The 23888-nt window shown below is 54.5% G+C and overlaps 1 protein-coding gene across 2 annotated transcripts in view; it reads left to right on the forward strand.

The window, feature by feature from the left end:
• The window catches only part of LOC119957070 (DENN domain-containing protein 1B-like), a 91446-nt gene that overhangs the window by 20065 nt on the left and 47493 nt on the right, over window positions 1–23888 (forward strand). For both annotated transcript variants that reach the window (XM_038784707.1, XM_038784706.1), the window contains exons 2-4: window positions 743–804; window positions 11065–11108; window positions 12660–12709. In XM_038784707.1, coding sequence (XP_038640635.1) covers window positions 743–804; window positions 11065–11108; window positions 12660–12709 — 156 coding nt within the window. The remainder of the gene's footprint in view (window positions 1–742; window positions 805–11064; window positions 11109–12659; window positions 12710–23888) is intronic.

The following is a 23888-nucleotide window of genomic DNA, read 5'->3' on the forward strand; positions in this document are numbered from 1 at the left end:
GTTGGAGATTCAGCAGGGCTGAATAAGGCGTTTAGGGAGTTTTACAGTTGGCTGTACGGGTCGGAAACCCCCAACAGGACCGGAGGGGATGAGGCACTTCCTGGGGGTGGGGGCTGAATTTCCCAAAGGTGGACAGGGAGCTGGTAGAAGGGCTGGGGGCCCCGATCGGGTTGGAAGAGATAGTGGAGGGTCTGAAGGCCATGCAGTCGGGTAAAGCCCCGGGGCCGGACGGGTACCCAGTGGAGTTTTATAGAAAGTTCTCTGGGATATTGGGGCCGGTGTTGATAAGGATGTTCAATGAGGCAACGGAAAGAGGGGTGCTGCCCCCGATGATGTCACAGGCCACGATTTCGCTGATCCTGAAGTGGGACAAGGACCCGGAGCTGGGTAGGTCCTACAGGCCGATATCCTTGTTGAATGTGGACGCCAAACTGCTGGCAAAGACTTTGTCCTCCAGGATTGAGGATTGTGTTCCGGACGTTATTGGGGTGGACCAGACGGGGTTTGTTAGGGGTAGGCAATTGGTGCCCAATGTAAGAAGGTGGTTAAACGTGATCACGATGCCCCCGGAAGGTAGGGAGGTGGAGGTAGTGATCGCAATGGATCACAATGGCTGGCCACTAGGCCTAGTTACTATCATAGGGCTGCTTTATACCCTGTGTGGGCCAGTGCTTCAGGAAAGAAGACTTACCTTCCAGATTTACTATGACTTAACCAATTGTCGTTTCAATTTCTATTTTAGAGAAAGCCCAGAGAGGACATTTGAGTTGTTCATCGAGGCCTCGTGTCCAAAATCAGACATTGGTGAGTGAGAACAATTACCAAATAGAAGTGCTGAAAAGTTGTTCAATCTTAAATTTATCTTCAAATGTCCTTATGAGGTGAAGTTGGTGAAGAGAGCATTTGATCCAATCCAACTCACCCTCGCGAAAAATGACCTCCACCTCTGCTTCCCATCTATGTCATACTTTCCAACAAGGCACAATTCTGCCCCTCAACCTGCTTCTGCCTTTCAATTAAAACATTTGCCTCTCTTTTATTCATCTGCTTCGTTACCCTTACCTCACAAAAATATATCGACCTTCGTCTTCAACATTCTGACTGCTCACACATCCACAGTTTTTTGGGGAGGGATATTTGCAGGTTTCCACTGCCATTTGGGCGGCACGGTAGCACAGTGGTTAGCACTGTTGCTTCACAGCGCCAGGGTCCCAGGTTCGATTCCCGGCTTGGGTCGCTGTCTGTGCGGAGTCTGCACGTTATCCCCGTGTCTGCGTGGGTTTCCTCCGGGTGCTCCGGTTTCCTCCCATAGTCCAAAGATGTGCGGGTTAGGTGGATTGGCCATGATAAATTGCCCCTTAGTGACCAAAAGGTTGGTGAGATTATTGGGTTACAGAGATGGAGTGAAGGTGTGGACTTATTAATAATAATAATAATTGCTTATTGTCACAAGTATACTTCAATTAAGTCATTTAGCCCACTGTGCTAAACTAGCCCCATGGGTGCTCTTTACTAAGCCGGTGCAGACTTGATGGGCCGAATGGCCTCTTTCTGCACTGTTAATTCTATGATTTGTGTGGAGAGGTGCTTCCTGACTGAAACTTCAATTTTGAGATTGTATCTTGTTCAGAATCCTCTGCACTCGCTGGAGGAAATACTTTCTCTGGATCTATTCTGTTTCTCATTTTGAAAAGCCTCAATTAGATCACCTCTCTTCTAAACCCAACGAAATAAGAGCCATGAATTAATCCTTTAAGCCCTGGTATTATCTCAGTGAATATGCACAATGTACCCTCTGACACCAATATTATACCCTGGAGTGCACTGTCCAGAACTGAGCACAATATTCCCAATGGAGTCTGACTAAGGCTCTGTATAACCCGAACATCATTTCCTCTGGTTTGTTAAATCCCAGCCTATTTGAGATCAAGGCTAATGTTCCATTGGACCTATAATGTTGTCTTGTGCCTGTACTCTACTTCTTAGTAACTTGTGTAACTGGACATCCAAATCCCTCCATTCCTCCATAGTCTCACCATTCAGAAAACATTCCAACTTCTTTTCTCAGTTTAACTTCAAACTTCCTTATATTGGATTCCATCTGCTTTTCCCACTCCCTAATTTGTCTCAATCCTTTTGCAACTTCCTGCTCTCATTTACCTTGTTTCCTAACTTAGTATCATCTGCAAACGTAAAGATACGATTCTCTGAGAATGAACCTTTTATCCCGACTCTCTGGGGATAAGTTTTCATCTGGGTGTGGAGACCCAAATGGCCACCCTTTTTGTTTCGAGGATATCCGATTTTCCTCTGCATTCCCAACCCACCCTGTTTTCCTCTGGCCATTTTGCAAATTGGGAATGCCGAGTGTACAAGCCGCTCCAGCCGTCCCCACTGAGGTGGTGTTCCCCATGGGGTTCTGGAAGTCCATCAAAAACACGGAGTTCATGAAGAAAATGGGAAGTCTGCCGAGGAGTCTGGAACGTTTTGAAAGGTCCGTCTAAAATGTTTTGACACCTTTGAATGTCACTGTGAGGTGCTGTATTATGGTGTAGATCTGATTCATCACTGGGATCAGCCTTCCAATGATACGTGGACCCTTCTATTGACCAGCTTTGTCTAATTGTTCACGTGCATTATGATGCTTTCCCGATGGAGAAAGCAACTTAATGAATGAAATGAAAATCGCTTATTGTCACGAGTAGACTTCAATGAAGTTACTGTGTAAAGCCCCTAGTCACCACATTCCAGCGCCTGTTCGGGGAGGCTGTTACGGGAATCGAACCGTGCTGCTGGCTTGCCCTGGTCTGCTTTCAAAGCCAGCGATTTAGCCCAGTGTGCTAAACAGCCCCTAATGGGCGCGTTACTCCGGAAACATTTCTGAGTTCATTTGTGGTGGGTTTTTCAGGGAGTTTCCCATCGCTGTTCAATGACAGTCACTTTATTGGGCCCTGCGGAGTTTCTCACTGGTTTAGCCCAGATTTCTGTTCAGCGCTGGGAAGCTGGTCTCCGTGATCGGGCCGCCATTTTGAAAGGGTGCTCTGATCTCTAAGTGAGCTTGTGGGTCTCCTACACCCCCCACCCATGCGCAATGTCACCCCCACACACATGGACACTACCCTACACCCCCCCCCCCCCCAAGTGAGGACACCCCTCTATGAGGTTCCTGGGGTCCACCTCTTCAGGCCCCACAAGCCCCCTTTGAGCACCCCCTCCCTTCAAGGACCCCACATGTTCACCCTCCAACCTCCCGGAGGACCTACCTACCTACCTGCCCTGCACACCCCCACCCTTCAAAACCCCCCTCCACCCTCCTTTCTTGGATATAGCCCCCCTCGGCCCCTGAGCCTTGGCAGTGCCACCCTGGCACTCGGGCATCAGTGACACGGTAGGGGTGCCAAGTTGCCCATGTTCCAGGGGGAGGGCCAGGGTGCCACTCTGCACTGACCCTGGCCACCCAGGGGTCTCCGGTGGCCCAGGAGACACCCCCGGGTGCCATTGCACCTGGTCCATGTTTGTGTGTGCCAGCGTTGATTGGCGCCCAGCTGCAGCCCCCCTGGAGAGGGCGGTGGACCCCCGAGGCTGGTGGACCCTGGGTAAGTTTGCCAAAACCGGTTTAAAACCAGCTTCGGAGCATGCCGTTTGGCCCCTTCCCTGTGGGCGGGTTTCTGACTCCGACTTCTCGCGGGACTTCAGTGAATCCCGCCAGGTGTGAAGACTTCCGGGAAGCCCACGAGAGGATTCTCCCGGCATTCACTGGTCGCACCGCACCCGAGCACGAACGTAACGCGGACAGTGGATCGCACCCAATGTATCTTTTTTAAATGCCCTCTGATGTCATGTTTTGTGCTTTGATTTAATTGGAGTGGCAATCTGGATGTTTTTAAAAAGAAACCCAGCTTCTGAAAGTTGAACAAATGGTCTGTACCTGCTCCACCTCCATTTATCGGTACGGACTCTGGATGAAAGGGAAATCGATTCCTGTTCTGTCAGTGGAGGTGGAAGCTTTTGTTATGACATATGTTTCATGAATGCTTGGCTGGGTTTCTAAAGCTTAGGCTCAGTAGGTGCTCTCATTGATCCAAGAACTATTGAAACGTTTACGTGCCTATACTAACAGAATATGGGCTGGATTCGCCTCCAGCGGCCGCTGGTAGCAGAGTTCTTGGCAGTGGAGAATCCTGTGTGGGGGACCAAATCGGGATTGGCATCCCGTTCGTGATGCTCCAGGCCCCCGCTGGCGGTGGAATCAAGGTTTGCACCTCGGCCAGTGGAAAGATGCAAATGGGTCATTTTGACCCACGGACTGGGCACCGGATTCTCCACTTCTCCGTGATACTGCGGTTCTTTGGGCCAGGATTCATGTGGGCATGAATTGGAACAAGTATTTGCCAGCATGGCCCTGGCGTGGAGGATCTTACAGTGGAACAAGTATTAGGTAGGTGCCCCCATAGTGCATTGGAGGGCCCACCATAATACAAATCCTGTCCACCTCCCCAGCCCTCCACCAAAGACCCCCACCAGAGACGCCCCATATCAGAGACACACCATATCAGAGAACCTCCCCATAGTAGAGACCCCCCCGACCCCCATCAGTCACTCCTGTCTGGAGAGTGAAGAGCAGTCCAGACAGAAACAGTGAAAGAAACCACGACTTTTTTCACTCACCAGTGCCTTACACCTGCTGCCTCAGACAGATGTCTAGAAAGCAGCAGCTGCATCTTAATAGAGCACACAGCAGTCTCTCACTTCTCTCTGAGAGGTAAGTCTAGCGTTAAGTTCATCCAGCATTTTCATTGGATTGGATTTATTGTCACGTGTACCGAGGTACAGTGAAAAGTATTGTTCTGCGTACAGACCAGACAGATCGGTCCATACATGAAAAAACATAGGACATACATAAATACACAATATAAATACACAGACACAGGCACATAGCAGGGGCTGGTTTAGCTCACAGGGCTAAACCGCTGGCTTTTAAAGCAGGCCAGCAGCACGGTTCGATTCCCGTACCAGCCTCCCCGGACAGGCGCCGGAATGTGGCGACTAGGGGCTTTTCACAGTAACTTCATTGAAGCCTACTCGTGACAATAAGCGATTTTCATTTTCATTGTGTGAAGCATACGGAGTGTAGTACTACTCAGTAGAGAGGATGTGTGAAGAGATCAGTTCAGTCCATAAGAGGGTCACTCAGGAGTCTGGTAACAGCGGGGAAGAAGTTGTTTTTGAGTCTATTAGTGCGTGTTCTCAAACATTTGCATCTCCAGCCCAATGGAAGAGGTTAGAAGAGTGAATAACACAGGTGGGAGGAGTCTTTGATTATGCTGCCCGCTTTCCCCAGGCGGTGGGAGGTGTAGACAGAGTCAATGAATGGGAGGCGGGTTCGCGTAATGGACTGGGTTGTGTTCGCGACTCTCTGTAGTTTCTTACGGACATGGGCCGCATCTAGGTCATATCTAATTTAGAGTTCAATTCCACTTACCCACCTTAGCTCCATATCCTTTGATTCCCTATCCTAACAAAATCCATCCTTCTGAATCTTGAAAACTCCAGAATCTTGACCCTCACAGCCCTGTGGGGAGAGAATTCCAGATTTCCGCTTCCCTCATGTGTGAAAAAAGTACTTCCCTATTCTGGGTTCTAACTCTAATTTTAATATTTCCCCCACAAGAGGACATTGTTTCTCTCTTATCTGCCCCACTCACTGAGCTAAATCGCTGGCTTTTAAAGCAGACCAAGCAGGCCAGCAGCACGGTTCGATTCCCGTACCAGCCTCCCCGGACAGGCGCCGGAATGTGGCGACTAGGGGCTTTTCACAGTAACTTCATTGAAGCCTACTCGTGACAATAAGCGATTTTCATTTCATTTCATTTCCATTGTATCCTTTAATCATTTGAAATACCTCCATCAGATCACTCTCTATCTTCTAAACTCGAGGGAACACAACCCAAGTCTGGCCTGATCTCACCATTAAACTGCCTCAGCCTGTTACGCCTGACACGATGAGGTCAAGTGGGCGGAGCTACTGTGGTTGAGGTATTACCAAATGCAACAGGAAACAAATTTGCATGGCCTCAGCATTCTCGAAATGCACTCTTTCCTCTCTTGATCATGTTCGAAGTTGTCTTAAATTTACTATTTTTTGAAATAATCATGTCCAAACTGGCAGCTTAAAGGGGCAGCTCACTGTCAATATATTTTTGACCACACGCTCCCTTCAATGTATTCTGTAGGTCGTGCACATTCTGTGCTACCTTGCCCTTTCTTCATGTCTAAGGCTTCACAGTCCTGTCCTGTCCTGTCCTCACCGTACATCAACACTTTATGAAACACAAAACTAATGAACAGCATGTTCTGCAATCTGCAGCATTCCTCCCATTAGTATCATGGCTGCGTCTGCCCAGGTCAGCACTCAGTGGAACAGTCTCCTGTCTGTCGGGGTGGCACGGTAGCACAGTGGTTAGCACTGTTGCTTCACAGCTCCAGGGTCCCGGGTTCGATTCCCGGCTTGGGTCACTGTCTTTGCGGAGTCTGCACCTTCTCCCCGTGTCTGGGTGGGTTTCCTCCGGGTGCTCCGGTTTCCTCCCACAGTCCAAAGATGTGCAGGTTCGGTGGATTGGCCATGATAAATTGCCCTTCGTGTCCAAAAAAGGTTAGGTGGGGTTGTCGTGTTACGGGGATATGGTGGAGGTGTGGGAGTATGTAGGGTCCTCTTTCCAAGGGCAGGTGCAGACTCGATGGGCCAAATGGCCTCCTTCTGCACTGTAAATTCTTTGATTGCAAGGGGAAACCTGTGACCTCTGACCTTGCTTGTGGGGAAGGGAAGAGGTTTGAAGCTGACTGGTGGATAACCCAGTGTTCTTCAAAGGACCCATTTTTACCACCCAGCATCCTTCGGTACTCACAGCAGCCGACCTTTGCGGCCCACTCTGCTCGAATTCGTGACCCACCATTTTCGCTTACTTTTAATGCGACCGGTGAGCCTGCTTGGTCCGCACGATCTCACTTGCTTTATTATTCAATGCTACAGTTCTTCGAAGGACTATAGCTGGTGATTTAAGTTCTCACTGCATCCTTTGAAAAAAATCAAGAGGTTTGTCCTCAAAGTCACCATGCTTGGTCTTCAAATGCCTTTGAAGTTTTGAAGGTTTCAATCATTCATTTGCCAGTAATTCCCTGCATGTAACACACATGGGCTTTGCATCCTGATTTGCATTGGCATAATTAGTAAACCCATACCTCAAGATATCATCTTTATTCTGCTTTGTTCCCGATTTTAGCTTCTTCTTGATGGGTTGTTCACCAGAGGCCCTGGAGCTCCCCCCAGCATTGCTGGCAGCTACAAAATGGAGGAATCTCAATCCTGGCCAGAGCGCGTGCCGTCACTGTATGGGGCACGTGACCTGTTCTCTGCTTCTGGTCCTGGTCTCCATTGGTTTTTAAAAAGACTGTGTTCCTGGGTCAGCATGCTGATGTCAGGAGGAGGAGGTCTGTCCCGCTGGGCACCGGGTCTGCGCACTGCTGAGGGGGCAGGCGCGGGACGGCCGGGGACGTCACGACTGATAGACCCTTGACCGTGGGTCGTGACCCTGAGTTTGGAAATGATTGGTATAACCTAATAAAGAGTGGGCCCCACTGTCTTAACCTCTCCCCCTTCAGTGATTTTAAAATGATCACTCTTGTTTTACAATCCCTCTGTGTCTTCACATTTCCCCATCTCTGTAATCTCTGCCAGCTCCTCCCATTCTGGCTTCTTACGTAGCCCCAATTTCCAGTGGCCCATCATTAGTGTCCGTGTCTCCAACACCCTGGGCCCTCCGCTCCAGCATTCCTTCTCTAAAACCCTCTTTGCTCCGTCCTAATTTAAAACACTCCTTAAAACTCCGCTTTGTCTCCCATTTTCAACCTCTTTATGTAGCCCAGTGTCAAATTTTATTTGTTAACAGTCTGGTGAAAATGCTTTACGCTGCTGGTATAAATGATTGTTGTGACATACAAACGAGGAAGATTGCAGTTTCAATCCCTCTCTCTGCTGAGTTAAGCTGACCTCGGCCAGGGTGGGAGCAGAGGCAGAGCAAGTGACTTCATTGCAATTGGCCGCCAAAGCCCAAAGTTCACAATCCTGAGAACTGTAATAAGCGCTGGGACGCAGAAGTGTGTGGACAGGAATTCTTTAGCCGCGATTCCTCCTGTAGTCAAACAGCCAGTTTAAATTTTTTTTTTAAAATTTAGATAACCTAATTATTTTTTTTCCCATCTAAGGGGCAATTTAGCATGGCCAATCCACCTACCCTGCACATCTTTGGGTTGTGGGGGTGAAACCCACGCAGACACGGGGCAGAATGTGCAAACTTCACACGGACAGTGACCCAGAGCCGGGATTCGAACCCGGGTCCTCAGCGCCTTAGGCTGCAGTGCTAACCACTGTGCCATGTGCCACCCTCAAACAGCCAGTTAATGCTTGTTTACAAATCTCGAATGGCCACAGGTCAGTGCCTTGGGAAGAGGAAAAGCACAATGTGAAGGCATCAGAAGAGGTGGTTTCGGGTCCTGTGATTGTGGGCTCAGACTCTCTCAGTGACTGGAGTTTTTGAAAAAGTTGTGGCAAAGGTTTCCTGCCGAGCTCATCACCAGGTCAACGTGCAATGGGCGGAAAAGTCACGCACAAAACATAATATCTATAACTCAGGAGACAGCTTAGAGAAATGTTTGGAACTGGAGTCAGGGCCATGTGCTGACAGGGGACGAGGTGATGAGGCAGGATGTGTAGATCAGACATTTTATATATTTTTTTTAAAAACAGAATCACGTTCCAGTTACTGAGCAGCCCCATCTTGTATTAAACCACATCCTGTCTGCTAGGAAACAGGCCAACTCTCTGCTGGTACAGTGCAGGGATTGGCCACGGACGCTCGACAGCTGCGTACAGTTTTACCCCTTGTCTTCCCTACTCTCCTGAAAGTGCTGACTCTCGCTACAGACAGATGCACCGTGACTGGAAATCCCTGAGACCCAGACCCCCCCCCGCATTAATGGTGTTTAAAGAGGATGCAATCCACAAGCACGGCACAGGGACGTATTTTCACAGTTACTGCCAATGGCAGTCTTCCTTTCATTGTGTGCTTAATGAACAAAGCTACTGATTTTGAAGATTGAATGATAGGTTGAACGGGCTAGTTGTGAGCAGTGATGGCAGCTGTAGTTAAGCTGAGATTTCGGAACCCTCCTCTGATCCTGAATCTTATGGGTCCTGATTGGTGTGAATTAGATTCTTGCCTGACTCGACACTTGGGGGACCGATCATTGCACTGAAATCACAAATCTATAGAGACCGGAGCGAGGTAGGGGGTGCAAGGTAGAGGCATATGGTATTCAGGGGAGAAGAGTAGAATTGAGGGACAATTACAGAGAGAAGCAAGTTAGAGAGGTGTGAAGAGGTGTCGGTGATGTAGAGGAATGGGGGCGTACGGTTGACTAATATACAGGCTGGTCAGGGTTGTAAGGGAGGGAATATCAGGTTATAAAGGAAACTGAATAATGCTGATAACAGACGTATGTTCAAGTCCTCTGCTGGTGGAATGATCCAAATCCCATTGGCTGGCGGTTACTAGGCTGCTTTGGTCAATTCAATTTCACAATGTGGGATTTGAACCCGTGGAGTTGTGGACAGTGCAGAAGGATGTTACAAGTTACAGAGAGACATAGATAAGCTGCAGAGTTGGGCTGACAGGTGGCAAATGGAGTTTAATGCAGAAAAGTGTGAGGTGATTCATTTTGGAAGGAATAACAGGAAGGCAGAGTACTGGGCTAATGGTAAGATTCTTGGTAGTGTGGACGAGCAGAGAGATCTCGGTGTCCATGTCCATAGATCCCTGAAAGTTGCCACCCAGGTTAAGAAGGCGTACAGTGTGTTAGCTTTCATTGGTAGAGGTATTGAGTTTCGGAGCCATGAGGTCATGTTGCAAAACTCTGGTGCGGCCGCATTTGGAGTATTGCGTGCAGTTCTGGTCGCCACATTATAGGAAGGATGTGGGAGCATTGGAAAGGGTACAGAGGAGATTTACAAGGATGTTGCCTGGTATGAAGGGAAGATCATATGAGGGAAGGCTGAGGGACTTGAGGCTGTTTTCGTTCGAGAGAGAAGAAGGTTACGAGGTGACTTAATTGAGGCATACAAGATGATCAGAGGATTAGATAGGGTGGACAGTGAGAGCCTTTTTCCTCGGATGGTGATGTCTAGCACGAGGGGACATAGCTTTAAATTGAGGGGAGATAGATATAGGACAGATGTCAGAGGTAGGTTCTTTACTCAGAGAGTAGTAAGGGCGTGGAATGTCCTGCCTGCAACAGTAGTGGACTCGCCAACACTAAATGCATTAAAATGGTCATTGGATAGACATATGGACAATAAGGGAATAGTGTAGAGGGACTTTAGAGGGGTTTCACAGGACGGCACAACATCGAGGGCCGAAGGGCCTGTACTGCACTGTAATGTTCTATGTTCTATGTTCTAAGTCCTAGCCAGCAAAATAGATTGGGAGTGAATCTTGGAAGTTCTACATAAATTTCACTGGGCAGCATAATTTCCAGTCTGTTGAAGACTCACTAAACTCCATCCCAAAGAAAGATGTTCTCGACTCGCCTCACTCCCAGAGTGATAGGCTGATACAGCATGGAGGGAGGCCATTTGGCCCATTCTGCCTGTTCTGGCCTTATCCTCCTGTCTTGGGAACACTTTGCAGTGCTGATAGTCTGCCTCCAGGTTGGCAGAGACTGTGTTTTGCAGATACCCTTTTCCCCCTTCAATGTGATGATGAACTCCACAGGAAATCTGCACCTTCACTACATCTCCTGTGTTTAGCCAAGATAACTCCCAACTGTATCTCCATCAAATGAATCAGCAGCTTCTTCACTGACCTTCAGTTCTTCTTTCTTGCAAAAATACATCTCACGGTGTTTGCAGGGTAGTTAACAAAGCAGCAAATCAGGAGGCTCAATGACGGTAGTGTGCAAGGTGAGTGCTGAGACAGATGACTATTTACTGGACTTGTTCTCCCCTTCCAGACCCCGCAGTACTGAGGCAGTTTCCGGAAGATTACAATGACCAGGTAAGCTGTACTTTCTATGTCACTCAGTAATTTGCAGCTGGAAAATCGAACTAACCCATCAGTGAGCTAATTAACAAGTAGACCAGTGACAGGTGCAGACATGGTGGGTGCTGAACAATTCCCCTTCTCATTCATTCGTACTTTGAGTTCCTTGTTTAGATGATGGGAGTTAAATCTGAGTAGGAGCTCCACAGTGGATTTTCAGATAATTATTTTCGGCCATGTTAAATATTTATTGACTGTTTTGTTGCGCTGGGTATGAATTGGTTTATCACATGTACACAGTAGATAGGTAGATACTTGGTTTATTGAAAAATCCTCATTGTGGCAGATGCCAACTTGTCAAATGACGATACAAATAAACAAGTAATCCAAATTTTAAAAATTCATTCATGGCTAGGCCAGCATTTATTGCCTTTGAGAAAAATCAGCATTCATGGCATTGTTATGGGTTCTGCTATAGACAGCAAGTGAGTGCCTGACTGGTGCCTCAGTGTCATCTATTATTTCTTTACAACATAATAATAATAATCTTTCTTAGTGTCACAAGTAGGCTTACATTAACACTGCAATGAAGTTACTGTGAAAAGCCCCTAGTCACCACATTCCGGCACCTGTTGGGGTACGCAGAGGGAGAATTCAGAATGTCCAATTCACCTCACAAGCACATCTTTCGGGACTTGTGGGAGGAAACCGGAGCACCCTGAGGAAACCCACGGGGGAGAACGTGCATACTCCAAGCAGACAGTGACCCAAGCCAGGAATCGAACCTGGGACCCTGGAGCTGTGAAGCTACTGTGCTAATTACTGTGCTACCGTGCCGCCCTGATTGCTGATGTGGGAACAGTTTGTCTTCTTCAGTTTTATTCATTTCCTTCCACCCAGTTTTGTTGAAACTCTTCCCAGTTCACTCAGCCAAGTTCACCTTCAAGTGCCCAGATTTGACTCTGGAACTGGACAGGTTTTGGATGAGTTAGAGTGTCAGCAGACTCCGTAACCAATGGAGATGTCAGTAACGCCTCTAACAGCACGGTAGTATTGTGGATAGCACAATTGCTTCACAGCTCCAGGGTCCCAGGTTCGATTCCCAGCTTGGGTCACTGTCTGTGCGGAGCCTGCACATCCTCCCCCTGTGTGCGTGGGTTTACTCCGGGTGCTCCGGTTTCCTCCCACAGTCCAAAGATGTGCAGGTTAGGGTGGATTGGCCATGATAAATTGCCCTTAGTGTCCAAAATTGCCCTTAGTGTTGGGTGGGGTTACTGGGTTATGGGGATAGGGTGGAGGTGTTGACCTTGGGTAGGGTGCTCTTTCCAAGAGCCGGTGCAGACTCGATGGGCCGAGTGGCCTCCTTCTGCACTGTAAATTCTATGATTCTATGATAACACCCTGCACTGCATCTGCAGCCTTGCAGCGGAAGCCACTAGACAGTAAACGGAAGTGGGGGCTCAGGGATCAATCCCAGGGATCTCCTGGCGGTGTAGCTCAAAGTGACCCAGAAACAAATAACCAAGCTGATATATTACTGAGACATGCCTACTTTTCTTCTCACAGGAATCTCTACAGAGCCTGCCCAAATTCTGCTTCCCCTTTGACTTGGAAAGGTAAGAGCTAACCTATGGATTTGGGACTGAATGCCTCTCCCTCCGCTCTTGTCGGGCGTCCAAAATCTGAGTTCAGCTTCAGTTCCAAATTGAAATTAATTTGAAGCTCGGCACTGACTCAGTTCCTGGTTGGTACAGAGCACATGGTGACAGGTTAAAGCAGGCTTTGATATTCTCGCCAGTATTAATGCAACACTCCTTTATTTACTGTTTTATCTCTAAAGGAATTTTCCTGGTTCGTGTTCAACCAGAAGACATTGAACCTTGAAGCCAGGGTTCCCCAATTTCACATTGTCAAGGGGGGGAATGAGGGGGCAGAGAAGTGAAAGGGAAAGACAGGAGCAAGGAGGAGTGGAGGGGAGAGAAAGGGAGAATGAGAAGGGGGAAAACAAAGAGGAGGAGAGAAGGAAAACATTGCTTTTTGAAGTTGTGTTTGCTTTGTTACAGGGATTGGTTGAGGAAGGAGCCACTGCATTATTTAATGGAAAGTTGGATTGCTATTTGAAGCAGAGGATGATGCAGGGCTTTGAGATTGAATAGGACAGGAATGTGGGAATCGTCTTAGATTGCTGTAACAAAGAGCCATTTAAGTTATACTGTCAATGTTTCTTGCTTCACCTCCTGTCAGGGAGGTGGCCCTGAGTGAGTGGTAATCTCAACTCTCCTGACGCACACTCGCTGGCTACAGATTGGCTCCTTCAAGCCCTCCGACCATGTTGAGTGCCCTTTGTCCGGCTGCATTGAGGGGCCGCAGATCCGTCAGACTCCCTCCAGACCTCTCCCACTCTCAGCGGTTGTGCGCAGCTTTCTCCTGGGGGGGGGGGGAAACAGAAAATGTAGTGTTAGACAGTCCGACGCAGACAGTCGAGGGGGTGGGTACCCAGTGGCTTCAGTGGCCAGAGCACCCAGCCATGACTGGTGGCGTGGGTGCCGGCGTGTGGCAGAGGGTGGGGTTTCGAGGGCCCTCCAGGTGGGGGTGGATTACGGGTGCGTGGTACAGTGTTGGTACCTGGGGCACAGTGCTGCCTGCTCACCCTGGCCACCCTGAGGAGGTCACGCAGTTTTTTTCCAGCTGGCCTGTCAGACGGTGTTGCCCATGACGCTGACCGCCTCTGTCATCTGCGCCCAGGCCTGTCGAATGGCAGGGCCTGGCAGCTCCCTTCCCACCCCGGGGTACAGAGTCACCTGCCTCTCCCTTACGGCTGCCAGGAGGGGCTCAAGCTCAACGCCTGTGAATCTCGGGGCTTCTCTCCTCACCTCCACCTTGTTGGCTGGGATGGTGTGTGTGGGGAGTGCAGTGTGTGGGGGGAGTGCAGTGTGTGTGGGGGGAGTGCAGTGTGCCTGGGGGGAGTGCAGTGTGCCTGGGGGGAGTGCAGTGTGTGCGGGGGGAGTGCAGTGTGTGTGTGGGGAGTGCAGTGTGTGTGGGGAATGCAGTGTGTGTGGGGAGTGCAGTGTGTGTGGGGAGTGCAGTGTGTGTGTGGGGAGTGCAGTGTGTGTGGGGAGTGCAGTGTGTGTGGGGAGTGCAGTGTGTGTGTGGGGAGTGCAGTGTGTGCGGGGAGTGCAGTGTGTGTGGGGGGGAGTGCAGTGTGTGTGTGGGGAGTGCAGTGTGTGCGGGGAGTGCAGTGTGTGTGGGGAGTGCAGTGTGTGTGGGGAGTGCAGTGTGTGTGGGGAGTGCAGTGTGTGTGGGGAGTGCAGTGTGCGCGGGGAGTGCAGTGTGCGCGGGGAGTGCAGTGTGCGCGGGGAGTGCAGTGTGTGTGTGGGGAGTGCAGTGTGTGTGGGGAGTGCAGTGTGTGGGGGAGTGCAGTGTGTGGGGGAGTGCAGTGTGTGTGTGGGGAGTGCAGTGTGTGTGTGGGGAGTGCAGTGTGTGTGGGGAGTGCAGTGTGTGTGGGGAGTGCAGTGTGTGTGGGGAGTGAAGTGTGTGGGGGTAGTGCAGTGTGTGTGTGGGGAGTGCAGTGTGTGGGGGGGGGAGTACAGTGTGTGTGGGAGTGCAGTGTGTGTGGGGAGTGCAGTGTGTGTGGGGAGTGAAGTGTGTGGGGGTAGTGCAGTGTGTGTGTGGGGAGTGCAGTGTGTGGGGGGGGAGTGCAGTGTGTGGGGGGGGAGTGCAGTGGTGGTGGGGAGTGCAGTGTGTGTGGGGGGAGTGCAGTGTGTGTGGGGGGAGTGCAGTGTGTGGGGGGAGTGCAGTGTGTGGGGGGAGTGCAGTGTGTGTGGGGAGTGCAGTGTGTGTGGGAGTGCAGTGTGTGTGGGGAGTGCAGTGTGTGGGGGGAGTGCAGTGTGTGTGGGGGGAGTGCAGTGTGCCTGGGGGGAGTGCAGTGTGCCTGGGGGGAGTGCAGTGTGCCTGGGGGGAGTGCAGTGTGTGCGGGGGGAGTGCAGTGTGTGTGTGGGGAGTGCAGTGTGTGTGGGGAATGCAGTGTGTGTGGGGAGTGCAGTGTGTGTGGGGAGTGCAGTGTGTGTGTGGGGAGTGCAGTGTGTGTGGGGAGTGCAGTGTGTGTGGGGAGTGCAGTGTGTGTGTGGGGAGTGCAGTGTGTGCGGGGAGTGCAGTGTGTGTGGGGGGGAGTGCAGTGTGTGTGTGGGGAGTGCAGTGTGTGCGGGGAGTGCAGTGTGTGTGGTGAGTGCAGTGTGTGTGGGGAGTGCAGTGTGTGTGGGGAGTGCAGTGTGTGTGGGGAGTGCAGTGTGCGCGGGAGTGCAGTGTGCGCGGGGAGTGCAGTGTGCGCGGGGAGTGCAGTGTGTGTGTGGGGAGTGCAGTGTGTGTGGGGAGTGCAGTGTGTGGGGGAGTGCAGTGTGTGGGGGAGTGCAGTGTGTGTGTGGGGAGTGCAGTGTGTGTGTGGGGAGTGCAGTGTGTGTGGGGAGTGCAGTGTGTGTGTGGAGTGCAGTGTGTGTGGGGGGAGTACAGTGTGTGTGGGGAGTGCAGTGTGTGTGGGGAGTGCAGTGTGTGTGGGGAGTGAAGTGTGTGGGGGTAGTGCAGTGTGTGTGTGGGGAGTGCAGTGTGTGGGGGGGAGTGCAGTGTGTGGGGGGGGGAGTGCAGTGTGTGTGGGGAGTGCAGTGTGTGTGGGGGGAGTGCAGTGTGTGTGGGGGGAGTGCAGTGTGTGGGGGGAGTGCAGTGTGTGGGGGGAGTGCAGTGTGTGTGGGGAGTACAGTGTGTGTGGGGAGTGCAGTGTGTGTGGGGAGTGCAGTGTGTGTGGGGAGTGCAGTGTGTGGGGGGGAGTGCAGTGTGTGTGGGGAGTGCAGTGTGTGTGGGGAGTGCAGTGTGTGTGGGGAGTGCAGTGTGTGTGGGGAGTGCAGTGTGTGTGGGGAGTGAAGTGTGTGGGGGTAGTGCAGTGTGTGTGTGGGGAGTGCAGTGTGTGGGGGGAGTGCAGTGTGTGTGGGGAGTGAAGTGTGTGTGTGGGGAGTGAAGTGTGTGGGGGTAGTGCAGTGTGTGTGTGGGGAGTGCAGTGTGCGGGGGGAGTGCAGTGTGTGTGGGGAGTGAAGTGTGTGGGGGTAGTGCAGTTTGTGTGTGGGGAGTGCAGTGTGTGGGGGGAGTGCAGTGTGTGTGGGGAGTGAAGTGTGTGTGTGGGGAGTGAAGTGTGTGGGGGTAGTGCAGTGTGTGTGTGGGGAGTGCAGTGTGCGGGGGGAGTGCAGTGTGTGTGGGGAGTGAAGTGTGTGGGGGTAGTGCAGTGTGTGTGTGGGGAGTGCAGTGTGTGGGGGGAGTGCAGTGTGTGTGGGGAGTGCAGTGTGTGTGTGGGGAGTGCAGTGTGCGGGGGGAGTGCAGTGTGTGTGTGGGAAGTGCAGTGTGCGCGGGGAGTGCAGTGTGTGGGGGGAGTGCAGTGTGTGTGGGGGGAGTGCAGTGTGCGGGGGTAGTGCAGTGTGTGTGGGGGGAGTGCAGTGTGCGGGGGTAGTGCAGTGTGTGTGGGGAGTGCAGTGTGTGGGGGGAGTGCAGTGTGTGGGGGAAGTGCAGTGTGTGTGGGGAGTGCAGTGTGTGTGGGGAGTGAAGTGTGTGTGTGGGGAGTGCAGTGTGTGTGGGGAGTGAAGTGTGTGGGGGTAGTGCAGTGTGCGCGGGGAGTGCAGTGTGTGGGGGGGAGTGCAGTGTGTGTGTGGGGAGTGCAGTGTGTGTGGGGAGTGCAGTGTGTGTGTGGGGAGTGCAGTGTGTGTGTGGGGAGTGCAGTGTGTGTGGGGAGTGCAGTGTGTGTGGGGAGTGCAGTGTGTGGGGGGGAGTGCAGTGTGTGTGTGGGGAGTGAAGTGTGTGTGGGGGGGAGTGCAGTGTGTGTGGGGAGTGCAGTGTGTGTGGGGAGTGCAGTGTGTGTGGGGGGAGTGAAGTGTGTGTGTGGGGAGTGCAGTGTGTGTGGGGAGTGCAGTGTGTGTGGGGAGTGCAGTGTGTGTGGGGAGTGCAGTGTGTGTGGGGAGTGCGGTGTGTGCGGGGAGTGCAGTGTGTGTGGGGGGAGTGCAGTGTGTGTGTGGGGAGTGCAGTGTGTGTGGGGAGTGCAGTGTGTGTGGGGGGAGTGCAGTGTGTGTGTGGGGAGTGCAGTGTGTGCGCGGGGAGTGCAGTGTGTGTGCGGGGAGTGCAGTGTGTGTGGGGGGGAGTGCAGTGTGTGTGGGGAGTGCAGTGTGTGGGGGGGAGTGCAGTGTGTGTGGGGAGTGCAGTGTGTGTGGGGAGTGAAGTGTGTGGGGGTAGTGCAGTGTGTGTGTGGGGAGTGCAGTGTGTGTGGGGGAAGTGCAGTGTGTGTGGGGAGTGCAGTGTGTGTGGGGGGAGTGCAGTGTGTGTGGGGAGAGTGCAGTGTGTGTGGGGAGTGAAGTGTGTGGGGGTAGTGCAGTGTGTGTGTGGGGAGTGCAGTGTGTGTGGGGGAAGTGCAGTGTGTGTGGGGAGTGCAGTGTGTGTGGGGGGAGTGCAGTGTGTGTGGGGAGAGTGCAGTGTGTGTGGGGGAGTGCAGTGTGTGTGTGGGGAGTGCAGTGTGTGGGGGGAGTGCAGTGTGTGTGGGGAGTGAAGTGTGTGTGTGGGGAGTGAAGTGTGTGTGGGGAGTGCAGTGTGTGTGGGGAGTGCAGTGTGCGGGGGGAGTGCAGTGTGTGTGGGGAGTGCAGTGTGTGTGGGGAGTGCAGTTGGGTGGGGAGTGCAGTGTGTGTGTGGGGAGTGCAGTGTGTGTGGGGAGTGCAGTGTGTGTGTGGGGAGTGCAGTGTGTGTGGGGAGTGCAGTGTGTGGGGGTAGTGCAGTGTGTGTGGGGAGTGCAGTGTGTGCGCGGGGAGTGCAGTGTGTGTGGGGAGTGCAGTGTGTGTGGGGAGTGCAGTGTGTGTGTGGGGAGTGCAGTGTGTGTGGGGAGTGCAGTGTGTGCGCGGGGAGTGCAGTGTGTGTGCGGGGAGTGCAGTGTGTGTAGGGAGTGCAGTGTGTGTAGGGAGTGCAGTGTGTGGGGGGAGTGCAGTGTGTGTAGGGAGTGCAGTGTGTGTGGGGAGTGCAGTGTGTGTGCGGGGAGTGCAGTGTGTGTGGGGAGTGCAGTGTGTGTGGGGAGTGCAGTTAGGTGGGGAGTGCAGTGTGTGTGTGGGGAGTGCAGTGTGTGTGGGGAGTGCAGTGTGTGTGGGGAGTGCAGTGTGTGGGGGGAGTGCAGTGTGTGGGGGGAGTGCAGTGTGTGCGGGGGGAGTGCAGTGTGTGCGGGGGGAGTGCAGTGTGTGTGTGGGGAGTGCAGTGTGTGCGGGGGGAGTGCAGTGTGTGTGGGGGGAGTGCAGTGTGTGTGGGGAGTGCAGTGTGTGTGGGGAGTGCAGTGTGTGTGGGGGGAGTGCAGTGTGTGTGGGGGGAGTGCAGTGTGTGTGGGGAGTGCAGTGTGTGTGGGGAGTGCAGTGTGTGTGGGGAGTGCAGTGTGTGGGGGGAGTGCAGTGTGTGTGGGGAGTGCAGTGTGTGTGTGGGGAGTGCAGTGTGTGGGGGTAGTGCAGTGTGTGGGGGTAGTGCAGTGTGTGTGTGGGAGTGCAGTGTGTGTGGGGAGTGCAGTGTGTGGGGGGAGTGCAGTGTGTGGGGGGAGTGCAGTGTGTGTGGGGAGTGCAGTGTGTGGGGGGAGTGCAGTGTGTGTGGGGAGTGCAGTGTGTGTGGGGGGAGTGCAGTGTGTGGGGAGTGCAGTGTGTGTGGGGAGTGCAGTGTGTGGGGAGTGCAGTGTGTGTGTGGGGAGTGCAGTGTGTGTGGGGGAGTGCAGTGTGTGTGTGGGGAGTGCAGTGTGTGTGGGGGAGTGCAGTGTGTGTGGGGGGAGTGCAGTGTGTGTGGGGAGTGCAGTGTGTGGGGGGAGTGCAGTGTGTGTGGGGGGAGTGCAGTGTGTGCGGGGAGTGCAGTGTGTGTGGGGAGTGCAGTGTGTGGGGGGAGTGCAGTGTGTGTGTGGGGAGTGCAGTGTGTGTGGGGAGTGCAGTGTGTGTGGGGAGTGCAGTGTGTGTGGGGGGGGTGCAGTGTGTGTGGGGAGTGCAGTGTGTGTGGGGGGAGTGCAGTGTGTGTGTGGGGAGTGCAGTGTGTGGGGGGAGTGCAGTGTGTGTGTGGGGAGTGCAGTGTGTGTGGGGAGTGCAGTGTGTGGGGGGAGTGCAGTGTGTGTGTGGGGAGTGCAGTGTGTGTGGGGAGTGCAGTGTGTGTGGGGAGTGCAGTGTGTGTGTGGGGAGTGCAGTGTGTGTGGGGAGTGCAGTGTGTGTGTGGGGAGTGCAGTGTGTGTGGGGAGTGAAGTGTGTATCTGCGGATGCAGCTTGTCAGCCTGCTGAGTGTCAATCACAAATCCGCTGAATCCCTCACCAGTTCCCATTTGACGTGACGCCGTAGCTAACCCCCTTAACAGTCACTAAATTGGTCCAGGTGCAGCACCGTCTTTGATGCCGTGGAACTCCACGAATCCTGTCCCTCTGTCAACACTTAGTCTCAGCAACGGAAAATCCATCTGCAGGTGTCTCCCAACAGCATGCGTTTCCTGATTTGTGTCTATCAGAGGGTAGACCTTTCATGTCATGTGATGGCATATTGAGCACAACATGATGTTGCGAATATTCAGCACAGGGTCCAGCTGGTTACTGGGTCAGCACAGGGTCCAGCTGGTCACTGGGTCAGCACAGGGTCCAGCTGGTTACTGGGTCAGCACAGAGCCCAGCTGGTTACTGGGTCAGCACAGAGCCCAGCTGGTTACTGGGTCAGCCCAGAGCCCAGCTGGTCACTGGGTCAGCACAGGGCCCAGCTGGTCACTGGGTCAGCACAGAGCCCAGCTGGTTACTGGGTCAGCACAGAGCCCAGCTGGTTACTGGGTCAGCACAGGGCCCAGCTGGTCACTGGGTCAGCACAGAGCCCAGCTGGTTACTGGGTCAGCACAGGGTCCAGCTGGTTACTGGGTCAGCACAGAGCCCAGCTGGTTACTGGGTCAGCACAGAGCCCAGCTGGTTACTGGGTCAGCACAGGGCCCAGCTGGTTACTGGGTCAGCACAGGGCCCAGCTGGTCACTGGGTCAGCACAGGGTCCAGCTGGTCACTGGGTCAGCACAGGGCCCAGCTGGTTACTGGGTCAGCACAGGGCCCAGCTGGTTACTGGGTCAGCACAGGGCCCAGCTGGTCACTGGGTCAGCACAGAGCCCAGCTGGTCACTGGGTCAGCACAGGGTCCAGCTGGTTACTGGGTCAGCACAGGGCCCAGCTGGTCACTGGGTCAGCACAGGGCCCAGCTGGTTACTGGGTAAGCACAGGGCCCAGCTGGTTACTGGGTCAGCACAGGGCCCAGCTGGTTACTGGGTCAGCACAGAGCCCAGCTGGTTACTGGGTCAGCACAGAGCCCAGCTGGTTACTGGGTCAGCACAGAGCCCAGCTGGTTACTGGGTCAGCACAGGGCCCAGCTGGTTACTGGGTCAGCACAGGGCCCAGCTGGTTACTGGGTCAGCACAGGGCCCAGCTGGTCACTGGGTCAGCACAGGGCCCAGCTGGTTACTGGGTCAGCACAGAGCCCAGCTGGTTACTGGGTCAGCACAGGGCCCAGCTGGTCACTGGGTCAGCACAGAGCCCAGCTGGTTACTGGGTCAGCATAGGGCCCAGCTGGTTACTGGGTCAGCACAGAGCCCAGCTGGTCACTGGGTCAGCACAGGGCCCGGCTGGTTACTGGGTCAGCACAGGGCCCAGCTGGTCACTGGGTCAGCACAGAGCCCAGCTGGTTACTGGGTCAGCACAGAGCCCAGCTGGTCACTGGGTCAGCACAGGGTCCAGCTGGTTACTGGGTCAGCACAGGGTCCAGCTGGTTACTGGGTAAGCACAGGGCCCAGCTGGTTACTGGGTCAGCACAGGGTCCAGCTGGTTACTGGGTCAGCACAGGGCCCAGCTGGTCACTGGGTCAGCACAGGGCCCAGCTGGTTACTGGGTAAGCACAGGGCCCAGCTGGTTACTGGGTCAGCACAGGGCCCAGCTGGTTACTGGGTCAGCACAGAGCCCAGCTGGTTACTGGGTCAGCACAGGGCCCAGCTGGTTACTGGGTCAGCACAGGGCCCAGCTGGTTACTGGGTCAGCACAGGGCCCAGCTGGTCACTGGGTCCGCACAGGGTCCAGCTGGTCACTGGGTCAGCACAGGGCCCAGCTGGTTACTGGGTCAGCACAGGGCCCAGCTGGTTACTGGGTCAGCACAGAGCCCAGCTGGTTACTGGGTCAGCACAGGGCCCAGCTGGTTACTGGGTCAGCACAGGGCCCAGCTGGTTACTGGGTCAGCACAGAGCCCAGCTGGTTACTGGGTCAGCACAGGGTCCAGCTGGTCACTGGGTCAGCACAGGGCCCAGCTGGTTACTGGGTCAGCACAGGGCCCAGCTGGTTACTGGGTCAGCACAAGGCCCAGCTGGTCACTGGGTCAGCACAGGGCCCAGCTGGTTACTGGGTCAGCACAGGGTCCAGCTGGTTACTGGGTCAGCACAGGGTCCAGCTGGTTACTGGGTCAGCACAGGGCCCAGCTGGTTACTGGGTCAGCACAGGGCCCAGCTGGTTACTGGGTCAGCACAGGGCCCAGCTGATCACTGGGTCAGCACAGGGCCCAGCTGGTTACTGGGTCAGCACAGGGCCCAGCTGGTCACTGGGTCAGCACAGGGTCCAGCTGGTTACTGGGTCAGCACAGAGCCCAGCTGGTTACTGGGTCAGCACAGAGCCCAGCTGGTTACTGGGTCAGCACAGGGTCCAGCTGGTTACTGGGTCAGCACAGAGCCCAGCTGGTTACTGGGTCAGCACAGAGCCCAGCTGGTTACTGGGTCAGCACAGGGTCCAGCTGGTCACTGGGTCAGCACAGGGCCCAGCTGGTTACTGGGTCAGCACAGGGCCCAGCTGGTTACTGGGTCAGCACAGGGCCCAGCTGGTTACTGGGTCAGCACAGAGCCCAGCTGGTTACTGGGTCAGCACAGAGCCCAGCTGGTCACTGGGTCAGCACAGGGCCCAGCTGGTTACTGGGTCAGCACAAGGCCCAGCTGGTCACTGGGTCAGCACAGGGCCCAGCTGGTTACTGGGTCAGCACAGGGCCCAGCTGGTTACTGGATCAGCACAAGGCCCAGCTGGTTACTGGGTCAGCACAGAGCCCAGCTGGTCACTGGGTCAGCACAGGGTCCAGCTGATCACTGGGTCAGCACAGGGCCCAGCTGGTTACTGGGTCAGCACAGGGCCCAGCTGGTCACTGGGTCAGCACAGGGTCCAGCTGGTTACTGGGTCAGCACAGAGCCCAGCTGGTTACTGGGTCAGCACAGGGCCCAGCTGGTCACTGGGTCAGCACAGGGCCCAGCTGGTCACTGGGTCAGCACAGGGTCCAGCTGGTTACTGGGTCAGCACAGAGCCCAGCTGGTTACTGGGTCAGCACAGGGCCCAGCTGGTTACTGGGTCAGCACAGAGCCCAGCTGGTCACTGGGTCAGCACAGAGCCCAGCTGGTCACTGGGTCAGCACAGGGTCTAGCTGGTCACTGGGTCAGCACAGAGCCCAGCTGGTTACTGGGTCAGCACAGGGCCCAGCTGGTTACTGGGTCAGCACAGGGCCCGGCTGGTTACTGGGTCAGCACAGAGCCCAGCTGGTCACTGGGTCAGCACAGAGTCCAGCTGGTTACTGGGTCAGCACAGAGCCCAGCTGGTTACTGGGTCAGCACAGGGTCCAGCTGGTCATTGGGTCAGCACAGAGCCCAGCTGGTTACTGGGTCAGCACAGGGCCCAGCTGGTCACTGGGTCAGCACAGGGCCCAGCTGGTTACTGGGTCAGCACAGAGCCCAGCTGGTTACTGGGTCAGCACAGGGCCCAGCTGGTTACTGGGTCAGCACAGAGCCCAGCTGGTCACTGGGTCAGCACAGAGCCCAGCTGGTCACTGGGTCAGCACAGGGTCCAGCTGGTCACTGGGTCAGCACAGAGTCCAGCTGGTTACTGGGTCAGCACAGGGCCCAGCTGGTCACTGGGTCAGCACAGGGCCCAGCTGGTCACTGGGTCAGCACAGGGCCCAGCTGGTTACTGGGTCAGCACAGGGCCCAGCTGGTTACTGGGTCAGCACAGAGCCCAGCTGGTTACTGGGTCAGCACAGGGCCCAGCTGGTCACTGGGTCAGCACAGAGCCCAGCTGGTCACTGGGTCAGCACAGGGCCCAGCTGGTTACTGGGTCAGCACAGGGCCCAGCTGGTCACTGGGTAAGCACAGGGCCCAGCTGGTCACTGGGTCAGCACAGAGCCCAGCTGGTTACTGGGTCAGCACAGGGTCCAGCTGGTCACTGGGTCAGCACAGAGCCCAGCTGGTCACTGGGTCAGCACAGGGCCCAGCTGGTTACTGGGTCAGCACAGGGCCCAGCTGGTCACTGGGTAAGCACAGGGCCCAGCTGGTCACTGGGTCAGCACAGAGCCCAGCTGGTTACTGGGTCAGCACAGGGCCCAGCTGGTTACTGGGTCAGCACAGGGCCCAGCTGGTTACTGGGTCAGCACAGGGCCCAGCTGGTCACTGGGTCAGCACAGAGCCCAGCTGGTTACTGGGTAAGCACAGGGCCCAGCTGGTCACTGGGTCAGCACAGGGTCCAGCTGGTTACTGGGTCAGCACAGGGCCCAGCTGGTTACTGGGTCAGCACAGAGCCCAGCTGGTTACTGGGTCAGCATAGGGTCCAGCTGGTTACTGGGTCAGCACAGGGCCCAGCTGGTTACTGGGTCAGCACAGGGCCCAGCTGGTTACTGGGTCAGCACAGGGCCCAGCTGGTCACTGGGTCAGCACAGGGCCCAGCTGGTTACTGGGTCAGCACAGGGC

Source organism: Scyliorhinus canicula, chromosome 25 (genome assembly GCF_902713615.1).
Source record: "Scyliorhinus canicula chromosome 25, sScyCan1.1, whole genome shotgun sequence".
In the NCBI taxonomy this organism is placed as follows: Eukaryota; Metazoa; Chordata; class Chondrichthyes; order Carcharhiniformes; family Scyliorhinidae; genus Scyliorhinus; species Scyliorhinus canicula.